The following is a 12,839-nucleotide window of genomic DNA, read 5'->3' on the forward strand; positions in this document are numbered from 1 at the left end:
TTATTATCAGGGTGTCAGTTACATAGGACTCTGGTATTTTGGGTACTGTACTGGGTGTGCGTTTCAGGTTCTGTCTGGTTTCTTTTGAATGTATAAAATGTTTTTTTTCCTGATTAATGAGGCTTACACTATTAAAATTCTTTGAATTTGATTTATAACTGATAGTTTGGTTATCAGCTAAGATCATCATACTATTAAAACCAAAGGAAGAGCATATTATTGTGCAAAGACAGAACAGTGCAATAATAACTTAATTCTAATTCTTGCAAGTCAAAAGATTGGATATAATATCAAAAACAGAAAAGAATACTAAAAAAGTCAAAGATAAAATGTTAGTCAGAAATATAGAACTAAATAGTGAGAGATTCTACAAAAATATCCATAAAGGAAAGGGGTAATAAAGTAAGCATTAGTCTGAAAGAAAGAGAGTCTGGAGAATTATTACAGAAAATAATGAGATGGTAAATAAATTAACAGGTATTTTGCGGCGGTCCTCATATTCGTTTGTAACCTGTGATAACTACATTCTAGGAAGAGCTATCCAGGAGGAAAACAAAGGGAAAGAAGAATGCAGGGAAAAACACAATCATCTTAGAGTTGCAGGTTGACAAGTGCCTGGTCCCTGGTGGATTTCATTCTGAAGGTGTTACAAGAAGAGGTTAGTGGTCTAGATAATGCATTGGTGTTAGTTATCCTTCTTAGACTCAAAGTTCTTATTATATACGAACATAACTTCTTTAATCAAAAGGGGAGGGAGACAGTAACTAGGAAACTACAAGCCAATTAGCTTATCACAAAGGAAATGTTAGAAGCTATTATTAAAGAACTTACCCAACAGCACGATGATAACTTGAAGGTAATCAGGCAGAGTCAACATGGTTTTGTGAAAGAGAAATTGCACTTAATCCATTTACTGGAGTTCAGAGGATGTTACATGTACTGTGGACAAAGGGGAACCAGAGGATGCATTGTCCTTAGATTTTAATAAGATATTCTTGAAGGTTCCTGATCAAAGGACTTTGCAGAAAAAAAGCTCACGTAAGAATTGCATATTAGCATAAATAGAGATTGACTGGCTAGTAAGAAGTGAAAAGTTGTCATATGTGGATCTTTTTACGATGGAAAAGACCTAATTGTGTGTCACAGTGAATCGTGCTGTAAAATTAATTGTTCACTCATGTAAAAGAATTGAAAAAACATGGTTGCCAAATTTACTGAAGGCAAAAAAGATAACAGATATGGACACGATGGGCCAAAGGGCATGTTTCCATGCTGTATGACGTTATGACTTCACAAGTTAAAACAAGAGAACTACAGATGTTGGAAATCAGAATCACAAACAGCCATGTCCAGTCCATTTCCTGCACTTCTGCCTTCAGAACACTGCTGAGGTCTTGCTGGTCCTCACTTATCACCCTACCAGAATCCATATCCAGAGGATCATTAGCCACCATTTCTACCACCTCCAGCTGGATGCCATCACCTGGCACATATACCCCTCCCCTATCAACATTCTGTAAGGACTGTTCCCTCCAGGACACCTGGGCTTCTACTCCTCCATTCTCAGTATTTCCCTCATCTACGGCACCTTTCCCTGCGATTGCAGGAGGTGTAAAACTTGCCTGCTTACTTCTTCCCTTCTCACTATCCAAGGCTCAGACACCACTTCCAGTTGAAGCAGCAACTTACCTGCACTTCACTCAAATCAACTCTTATGCATTTGCTGCTCACAACTTGGCCTCCTCTACCTTGGGGAGATAAAATGCAGGTTGGCTGAGTGTTTTGCAGAATAACTCTGTCTTGTCTGTAAAAACGACTGTGAGCTTCTATTTTCCTGCCACTTCACACACCACATTGTTCCCTGGCCAACATTTGTGTCTCAGGACTGCTGCAGTGCTCTCATGAGCCTCAATACAAGCTGGAAGAACAGCATCCTAATTCCTGCTTAGAGACCCTGCAGCATTCTGGGCTCAATATGTAATTCAATAATTTTATAGCCTGAAAACCTCTTTTTATACCCTATACCTACCCCCACAACCCTGACCCTACCATCACACGGGCTGCTTTCATCACAGCCAACCCCACTATTGCTTCCTGTTATCCAAATTTCTTTCTCCCTGCTTCACCATTATTTATCTTTGTCTGTCTAATTGCTGTTCTCTGTGGGCTCCATTTCCAGCTACTGTTTACTCCTTTACAGCCCCTTCTGCTCCTCTACACCGCCTCATACCCCCAACCAACCCATCTTCAATATATATATGCTAACCTTTCCGAGCTGCAATGAGTGCTGAAGAAGGGTCACTGGACCTGCAGAGTTATTTCTGTTTGGTCTCCACAGATGCTGCCAGGCCTGCTAAGTTTCTCTAGTAATTTCTGCTTTTATAAGCATTAAGTTGTGAAGCAGATGCAAGACTGTTACAAGGACTATAGTTAGGCTAAATGTGTAGACAAGGATCTAGCAAATTGAGTAAAACTTGTGAAAATGATCATCACTCCAGGTGTAAAGTCAAAGTTTGGTCAGGAAAAGTACTCAGCAACGCTTCCCTGATTTTCTGTTATTACAAATGCCATCAACACAAACTGGTTTTGAACAATCCCATGCTGCAATTCACTTACCTACTCCATGATGATCTGCTCTCCCGACTGACTGCCCACCATTTCAACACCCCATGATGAGCTTTCCTGAGCAGAATCTACCAGACATTCTTTGGTTTGAGCAATGATAAAATGGGAAGTCACTAACAAGGTCTTAGTGACAAATCCCATCTGTTGAAAGGCAGGCTTTGAATCTCCAGTGAGAGTGGCCTTTGGTAAGCAGGGTCAGGACCAGCCAGGGCACCTGCACAGCCAACATCCACTGCTGGGACCTCATTACAAGCCCCTAATGCACTCCTGGGGTAACACAAACAATGCTGCACAGTTCAGAGAAATGCCCCCTCTACAGTCTAAGCAGTAAACTAATCACTGTAAACTCAGCAAATAAGGAACCAACCACTTGACTCTGAGAACTTCATTGAATTAAGAGAGTGTGTGTTAAAGAAATGAGATAAAATGGATCATTTCAAAAAGGAGGAAAGGTATGGAAACAGGTCATGTATTCAAATTGGAGTTTTTAAACGCAGGAAACTGCCGATGTGTTACAGAGAGAGCTGAGATATTCAGGAGCAGATTTACAAATAATTGGACTGGAAGGGGTGCAGGAATGGTTCACTGGGAATATCAAAAAAGGGTGAGAAGAGAGAGACAGGGGACAAGTTTAAAAAATTTATGTCTTATCCCTTTTGGCAGGAGAGATAGAAGGTAATTCCATTCATGTGAACTGGGATTCAAACAATCCAAACACTTGTCCTTTGGAAGTCCATATACCTTAATCAGCAGACAAGTTCCAGTGACCGGATATTGCTCGGTGGGTTGTTGCTGGGTAAGCATACTGCTACTTCTAAACAAATTGAGTTTAAATAAGGCTGCCCCATAATGATAATGCACAAGTGGGAGTCCACATATGAAGCAGTTGCTTCCCGTCAGATCCTATTTCTCATTTGGATTTCCTTAGTTTGTTGTCAAATGCAAAATTACAATACAAGACTAGCTTTTCAAAGTGACATTTGTTTACAGAAGAAAAAATTGATTTTATCTAGGTTCACTGGGTTTTAGATTAATGCCAATCTACATTTACAAAAATTTCAATTAATCTGGTAAAGGTTCTTTGAGGGAAAGGAAGAGGATAACTTGCATAAAATACAGAATTTAAAGATTTACGTACTTTGCTCTTGTCTGCACAACAGCTATTGTCTGAGGATGACAACGAGCATCCACAAAGAACTTTCTTCGCTTATTGTGTCTAAGCAAAAAAAATGAAAATAGTTATGATTACTAAAAGACAGCAATTTTTAATTTGATAATATTTTGTTTCGACTATGAAACATGCTCAAAAATAGAAACTGAGGCATTTGGCTTTGATGGAGTGTAATTCACTGCTTTAACCTTAGGCCAACACAGGCTAACTTGCGTACATTGAATGAGTCGAGCAGTTTGTGGGCTGACATGATAGCACCATTACAGATTTATAATGGACCAAACTATGCCCTCCTGTCACACATGCAAGCTTTTTAGCCTCCTCTTTAAGTGCAGTCCTCAAATGTCTCTTGCCCAATTTCCATTTCAGTATGAGGCACTCTATTTTTTACCAACTGGATTATTGCGCCTGACTTTCAGCTCATTTTTTTTTACTCCTACTGGTCAAATCGTAAAGTAGGCTACTGCTAACACTAAAGCTGCAAAGCAGGATCAGCTCTAATCCCAATTCCCAACATTTGACCTCACCTGCTGCAACATCTTTCCCTTTTCAAATTCTAGCTACAAAAGTTCCCAATTCCCATTCAAACCCATGTTCAGCCCCTCCTTTACAAATCCTGGCAACACTCTATGGACCCCTATAGATCCTCCCTGTCATGCCTCCCCTTCCCAATCCTAACCTCCCACACCCTCTACAGTTCTGCCTCAAATAAAAAGCCACAGATCAAAATTTAAAGCAATGAAGGTAGAGGTATGTAAAATTGATTGCAGTGGATACAGGGTGCCTTCACAAAACAAGCTAAAATTACATTTTTCACAGGCTTAACGGTTCACAGGTGAACTTCCCTTTGAAGCCATTTGAATTGCTGTAAGAGATTGACTAATCTTAAAAGATATTATGCAGCACCGTTAACACTTTAAATTGGGGAAATCATAACAAAAAATCAACCAACTCTCACCTGTGGCACAGTTGCATTGCCTCAGCGGCAGCAGTTCCTTCATCCAGTAAAGAGGCGTTGGCCACATCCATGCCAGTGAGGTCACACACCATTGTCTGATAGTTGAGCAAACTTTCCAACCTGCCCTGGGAAACTTCAGGCTGATATGGGGTATACTGTGTAACCCTGAAATGAAGATGCAGAGAAGGGCTAGTTTGGGCTCTGACAACTAGATGACTCCTCCAATGTTTCCACTGCAAATGTAAGTTATTTTCTAAGTGGCAAATTCCTGCCCCTCTGACTCATGCATTGTTTGGTTGCTGAACACAGTTCTTGTTGTTCACCAAAATAGGACCAAATAATGTATCGGAGCAAATTTTACTGCCATTGATTTACTCTCGAAATATTCTTGATTGAGGGAAACAGATGACAAACAAAAAAAAACTTTGAGATAATCTCACTTGTCTCAGGAGCTGTAAAATTGATCCAAGGACCATTCACTCAATTCTAATTTCATTTCTCTTGTTATCCTACTTTGCCATCCACTGCTTGGTAAAGGGGGTCTATTCTTGGAGGTTAAAATGGTCTAGGCCCGAAACGTCAGCTTTTGTGCTCCTGAGATGCTGCTTGGCCTGCTGTGTTCATCCAGCTTCACACTTTGTTATCTTCTATTCTTGGAGGCTTGGCTTCATTTCATTTATTTGTGCCAGGGGCAAGTAAGCAGTGATAGCGCAGAGCACTGCAGGCTTCAGCATGATGCAGGAGGCCACTGAACACACATGTTTTGTGGATACTGCATGTTAGCAATGCTTCATTCTTGAACTGAAAGTGATTACCCTCTCAATGCCTAGTGGGTGTGTGTGAACATAAGTGGCACCATATCCAGGTAAATCCTGGATATTCTGGCAGCAGTCTTGATAGCTTCATTGTACAATGTTGTGCCAGCTGCAAACCACCACCTCCCCTCAGCCAGAAAACTAAAAAGAGTAGCTATTGGCCTGATGGCTCAGGTGCATATCTCACAGTCATGTGCACAGCACAGATAGAACAGAAGACACACTGCCAAACAAAATGTGATCTGGAAGACCAGTGACTTGCTAGAATACTACTCCTGCTTGTAACGCTCTCAACACTGGGCAGTAGTCAGCCTAGTATGGATTGCTGCACGCTCCTTAACCTCTCCCCATAATACAGAAGAGCCTGTGTCATCAGACCCATGGAAAAAGTCTGGGGAACAGAGGCAGGTACAGGACACTGCAGTAATTGAGACATCCACTCCTGACTGAGCTGTCCGTGAAGAATTTCCTCAGCAGCAACACAAGTAATCCCAGTCCCATTCACCGACTCTCTCGACATCCCACCCCTGACTATTTTGTCATTGTGCAAAAACAAAAACCAACACAAAGTAAAGATTCAGAATCAGAATGTATAACTGAAATTAGAACATAAAACAAAAACCAAAAGAACTATGGATGCTGTAAATCAGGAACAAAAACAAAGGTACTGGAAAAGCTCAGCAGGTCAAGCAGCATCTGCAGAGAAGAAAACAGTTAACATTTCAGGTCTGGTGACCATTACTTAGAACTGATTGTTATCTTGGTTTCCCAGCCACTAAGTGTGAAGCTGGATGAACACAGCAGGCCAAGCAGCATCTCAGGAGCACAGAAGCTGACGTTTCGGGCCTAGACCGATGAAGGGTCTAGGCCCGAAACGTCAGCTTCTGTGCTCCTGAGATGCTGCTTGGCCTGCTGTGTTCATCGAGCTTCACACTTTGTTATCTTGGATTCTCCAGCATCTGCAGTTCCCATTATCTCTGGTGGCTAGGAAACCGTCAGTTATATGCAGAAGATAGGGAAGTAGGTGGGATAGGGAGTAAATGGTAGGATAGAGCCTAAACAGAGAGACAGACAGTTGGGCAGACAGAAGAGTTGCTGTCATCTAGGGAGAGTGAGTAATTAATGGGGGTTACTACTGACTAACAACAGGGGGTGTGTGGTGGCTGGCTATGTGGAGACTCCCTTGTCAAAGTCGGCCTCATCTGAACATATGGAGGAACTGAGAGAATGGGGTGGAATCCTTACATGAAGTGGGGTGTGAGGATGTATAGTCCAGAGAGCTGTGGGGGTCAGTGGGTATGTAATGGATGTTAGTGGCCAGTCTATCCCCAGAAATGGAAACAGAAATATCGAGGAAGGGAGGGGAGGAGTCAGAGATAGACCAGGGGAAAGTAAGGGCAGGGTGGAAATCGGAGGCGAACTTGATGAAGTTTTCCCGATTCCAGACGAGAGATGGAAGCAGCACCGATGATATCATTGATGTATCGGAGAAAGAGCAGTGGGTGAGGGTCAGAATAGGGCTGGAACAAGGAATATTCTACGTACCCCACAAAGAGACAGGCAGGCATAACTAGGGCACATACGGGTACCCATGGCAACCCCTCTTACCTGAAGAAAATGAAAGGAGTTGAGGCTGAGGACAAGCTCAGCCAAGCGGAGCAAGGTGGTGGTGGGTGTGGATGGTTCAGGTCTTTGCTCCAGGAAGAAGCAGAGAGCCCCAAGACCCTCCTGGTGGGGAATGGATGCGTGAAGGGATTCCACATCCATGGTAAAGAGGTGGCTAGAGCCAGTAAACTGGAAGCTTTGAAACTGGCATAAGGCGTCAGGTGAATCATGGATGTACATGGAGACCAGACAAGGGGGGAGAAGGCTGAGTCAAGGTAGGAAAAGATGAGTTCTGTGGGGCATGAGTAGGTGGAAACAAAGGGTCTACCCAGACAGTCCTGTTTGTGGATTTTTAGCAGGGGGTAGAAATTAGCCGCGCGGAGTTGGGAGACTATCAGCTTGGAAGCGGATGGGAGTGATCACCGGATGAAATGAGACCCATAACCGTAGTGGATACAATGGCCTGATGTGCCATGGTGGGTCATGGTCCAAGGGAAGGTAGGAGGAGGTATCTGAGAGCTGGTGCTCAGCCTCTGCAAGGTAAATGCTAGACAACAGCACGACCCTTATCGGCAGGCTTGATGACAAAGTCAGGGTTAGATGTGAGTGCAGAGTGCAGTCAGTTCGGAGGGAGATAGGTTGGATTTATTCAGAGGGGCAGTGAAATTGAAGCGACTAATGTCACGTCGACAGTTCCCAATGAAAAGATCAAGTGCAGGACATTGAATATAGAATATAGAACCGTGTATTAGAACATACACAGTATAGCCCCTTCGGCCCACAATGTTGCGCCAACCTATTATCCTACTTTAAGATCAAACTACTCTGCATACCCTACATTTTACAATCCACCATGTGCCTACCCAAGAGTCACTTACATGCCCCTAATGTATCCACTACCACTACTGACAGCGCATTCCACATGCCCGCAACTCTGTCTGAAGAACCTACCTCTGACATCTCCCTCACACCTTCCTCAAATCACCTTAAAATTATGTCCCCTCATGATGGTCAATTCCGCCCTGGTAAAAAAAAAATCTGACTATCCACTCCACCTATGCCTCATCATCTTGTACACCTCTATCAAGTCATCTCTCATTCTTCGCTCCTATAAAAAAAAACCATAGCTCCTTCAATCTTTCCTCCTAAGACCAGCCCTTCAGTCCAGACAGCTTCCTGGTAAATCTCCTCTGCACCCTCTCTAAAGCTTCCACATCCTTCTCAAAACGAGGAAACCAGAACTGAACACAATATTCCAAGTTTGGTCTAACCAGAGTTTTATAGAGCTACAGCATAACCTCACAGCCCTTCAACTCAATTCCCCAGCCAATGAAAGTCAACACGCCATACACCTTTTTTCCAACCTTATCAACTTGGGTAGAGACTTTGAGGGGTCTATGGACGTGGACCCCAAGATCCCGCTGTTCCTCCACACTGCCAAGCATCCTACCATTTACCTTGTATTCTATATTCAAATTCGACCTTGCAAAATTAATTACTTCACACTTTTCTGGGTTGAATTCCATCTGCCACTTTTATGCCCAGGTCCTCATCCTGTCAATGTCCCGTTGCAACCTACAGCAGCCCTCCACACTATCCACAACGCCACCAACCTTCATGTCATTGGCAAACTTACTACTGCACCCTTCCACTTCCTCGTCCAAGTCAGTTATAAAGATCGCCGAGCTCCAGGCTGTATACTTTCCATCAACTACCACCCCCTTCTATTGGGCAGCCAGTTTTGTATCCAGCCAGCCAAATTTCCCTAAATCCCATGCCTCCTTACTTTCTGAATGAGTCTACCATGTGGAACCTTATCAAATGCCTTGCTAAAGTCCATATACACCACATCCACTGCTCTGCCTTCATCGATGTGTTTTGTCACATCCTCAAAGAATTCAATAAGGCTTGTGAGGCATAGCCTGCCCCTCTCAAAGCCATGCTGACTATTTCTAATCAAACTGCTTTTCCAAATAATCAAACGGCAGTGAAAAGCATGTTCAAACTTCTCTACATATTCATTACTCTTCATCTTTGAGGCGTCTTCCTCTAGTCTATCAATCACTCAAACTTCTATATTCTTCCACCTCTGGTCATTTGCATGTCCTCATTCCCTTCACTGCTTTATTGGCAATTGTCATTCTGCCATTTGAATCCTAAGCTCTAGGATTCCCACTCTAAACTTCTCTTTTCTCTCCTCTTTTCAGCGTGCTCCTCAGAACCAGACACTTTGACCAAACTATTAGTCACCACAATTTAACGTCCCATTGTTTGGCTAAATCCCAAATCTTTTGACTGATTGCAGCCCTCTCAACAGTCTTGGAACACTGGCCTATGTTAAAGGTGGTATGTAAAAGCGCACTGCTGGTATTAGGATTCGTTTATACTATTCAAATAGTTGTGTTACTCCTTTGCCAACTAGCATGTGTGGGTTTAGAAAATGAACCAGCTAATATTATTGTATGCTCACTAACAATTACAGGTAGTTTCTATAACATTTGTTTCGTTAACATGAATTGGCTGCAACACAATTGATGAATAGTGGATATTGTTTGGATAACGTGAACTTTCTGCTGCTTGAAGTATAGCAATTTCCCTACAACGTGATTTTCTTTAGCACAAGGTCATATAAGAATGTAACTATCACATTACAGCCGAACTACATGTATTCTGTTGGGGGGGGCACCCAGGAAGTAAAAGGAACCTGCAAATGCGTTTAGCTAGGAATGAGACCAGAAAAGGAAGGCCATTTCAGGCGATACTTAGTGTACCTGACAAAACTACGCTGATCAAGAGAACAGGAAGGTCAAATTTGGAGTTAGCAGGAGGATGGAAGGTCCATGGTGGTTGATTCAGATTGACTTTGTTGAACTCTTGCTGACCAGTAAGAGGGGTAGTATGCATTGGCTAGCACTAGTGGAAGGCTTCATTAAATAGGAAGAAGCCTTTCCATGTTAAGGAGCTACAAGCTCATGGACTACTAGAACTCTGGTAAGGGCAGTGGGGCTACCTGATACAGCAGAATTAGGTCAGGCAAGTCACTTCCCTGGGTAAGCGATGCAGGCCACATTGCAGCTGGCAGGAACAACAGATAAGTGGCCTGTGTCATACAATCCCCAATCAACTGGGATAGTGGAGCAGGGACATCAAAACGGCTGTGCATTAACAGTTTCAGGGACAATCCTGGTGATGGGAGACATACTGCCTCCAATCTTCACGAATGTATGAGGGCAGAAGACCCAAGGTACAGAGTAATCCCCTCACTAGTTGGTCACAAGTAGACTCAAGTGCACCCTCGCACAAATGTTAATACAAACCTTAATAGGTCCAGGACGCAACTAAACACAAATTTACTCAGGATTTATCAGACTTGTTATAACCGCCACATAACAGGGCATCGAGCAACATTGGAAGGAGTCTTCAGCCAAACAAATTATTGCATACTCCAAGCAGGACCAAAGAGTGGGCTACTGGGGATCAGGTCATGGCAAATAATGCAAAGACCGGAGTTTTTCAACACTTTCACACAAGGTCAGTACATGCCCATTTCCATGTTCTACACCATGCAAATACCCAACCCATCAAATGATTCCATATTAACCAAATGGAGAAAGGGCCCTTTCTGCGTGCCAATTTGGGAAGAGCGGCTAACTGCATCCCTAAAAAAGGAACCAGATTCCCCATCAAGTCCACTCATCTCAGACGAGGACAGCAGGGGCCCACCAAAAGGCATGGACAGCAAGGTCAATCTAATTTCTGCCCATCAGTGTAGCAACCAGAAGCAGAGAAACCCAGCTTGGCTAGAGCACAGGACATACTAGCAAGTTGATTTAACTCCATTTTGAAGTCCTTTACATAAGGTAGAAACAAGAATTGCTGTAAAAACTCAGCAGCATCTTTAAAGAGAAGGCAAAGTTTTAGGTCCAGCGACCTTTCTGGCATATGCTGCCAAACACAATAAGTTTCTCCAGCAATTTCTGTTTTTGTTTCAGATTTCCAGAATCCTCTGTTCTGAGTTTTTATCTCCCCCAGAGCAAAAAGCTTTGGTAAAACGTAACTGCTGTCTTTCACTGGAGCCTGAAATGGTGGCTGTTTACAGGGGTTATGATGATGGCACCCAATAAAAGTAGGGCAATGTACACATAAAAGCCTGGGCCTGTTCACAGACCACCTCCATCCCAACCACCACAGGATCGACCGCAACAATGGAAACAATCACAAGGTCACCCCTAACACCTAGGTGCATTTTATTTATGGCAGCTAGAGTTTTGCATGATAATATATATCACAATTTGTACCCTTGATGTTTCCTAATGAGTTGAGGGAAACGATCATTCATAGTCTTCCAGTGTGCATGTCTCTGATGAGTTCTTCAAGTCAGCCTGACTACATTTTAATGGTTTTTGAAGTTTTGCAGTTATGCAAATGTTAAGACATTTTAGGAGCTGGTGTTTCAGGTTTTGCAGTTTTGATCAGCGTTTTTAAAAAAAGAAACTCAAAGGGCAGCACAGTGGCTCAGTGGTTAGCACTGCTGCCTCACAGTGCCAGGGAGCCGGGTTCAATTTCACCCTCGGGCAATTGTCCATGTGGTGTTTGCACATTCTTCCCATGTCTGCGTGGGTTTCCTCTGGGTGCTCCAGCTTCCTCCCACCGTCCAAAATGTTCATGCTTGGTGGATTGGCCATGTTAAATTACCCCATAGTGTACAGGAATGTGTAGATAAGGCTGGTTACAGGGGAATGGGTCTGGGTGGGATGCTGAGGGTCAGTGTGGACATGTTGGGCCAAAGGGCCTGTTTCCACACTGCAGAGATTCTATGAAGCAACTGTATTGTAACAGAGCACAGGATAAACACATCAATGAGTGATCGGAGTGTTGCTCTCATCAAAAACTATTTCACTGTATTCAGGACACAAGCAAATGCGTATCCGAAATGCTAATATTCTAGAATCATAAAATTCCTCAGTATGAAAGCATGCCATTCGACCCATCAAGTCCACACTAAGCTGCCGAAGAGCATCCCACCCAGACCAATCCCCCTACCCTATCCCTGTAACCCTGTATTTGACATGGCTAATCCACTTAGCCTGCACATCCCCAGACACTACGGGCAATTTAGCATTGCCATTCCACCTAACCTGCACATCTTTCAACAGTGGGATTGTGCCATTAAGAATATCCCCTGAGCTCAAGTAGTTCTTCATCCACCTTCACTATTTATTTTGTTAGCTCAGCACACAGAAAGAAACGGAATGACGGTTATTTATAACCTTATCTTGCCGTAACAATGCACTGTAAACATCCATGCACTTGCAGGCACAAGTAAACAAAGCAAACAAATTACTAAACATGATGGTGGTCATCATTTAGTGCTGGATGACAGCAAATAGGAAATAGAAAATTTATTTTCTACAAATCTGCTTCCTTTTCACATTTCTTGTTGCTCTCGCACAATGGTATTAAATTTTACTCAAACAGATTCGCCTTCTTAAAAGGACAGTCTCGGTTTCCTAGGCACTTCATTCTGTGAAAGTGCAGTAATATAAACTTAAATAATTCAAAGGAAGTGACTATTACGACAAGAGATTCCAGAACACAACTTTGACACAGTTGAGGTACCGCATGTGCAACGAACAGGCCATTAATTAAGTATCAGGTGGCGTAA

The 12,839-nt window shown here is 43.0% G+C and overlaps 1 protein-coding gene across 1 annotated transcript in view; it reads right to left on the reverse strand.

The window, feature by feature from the left end:
• gldc (glycine dehydrogenase (decarboxylating)) overlaps positions 1 to 12,839 on the reverse strand; it is a 195,755-nt gene that overhangs the window by 146,833 nt on the left and 36,083 nt on the right. Inside the window, exons 4-5 of the mRNA XM_048527590.2 lie at positions 4,755 to 4,919; positions 3,764 to 3,841 (exon numbers count right to left, since the gene is read on the reverse strand). Coding sequence (XP_048383547.1) covers positions 3,764 to 3,841; positions 4,755 to 4,919 — 243 coding nt within the window. The remainder of the gene's footprint in view (positions 1 to 3,763; positions 3,842 to 4,754; positions 4,920 to 12,839) is intronic.

The sequence above is a fragment of the Stegostoma tigrinum genome, chromosome 3 (genome assembly GCF_030684315.1).
Source record: "Stegostoma tigrinum isolate sSteTig4 chromosome 3, sSteTig4.hap1, whole genome shotgun sequence".
NCBI classification, from domain to species: Eukaryota; Metazoa; Chordata; class Chondrichthyes; order Orectolobiformes; family Stegostomatidae; genus Stegostoma; species Stegostoma tigrinum.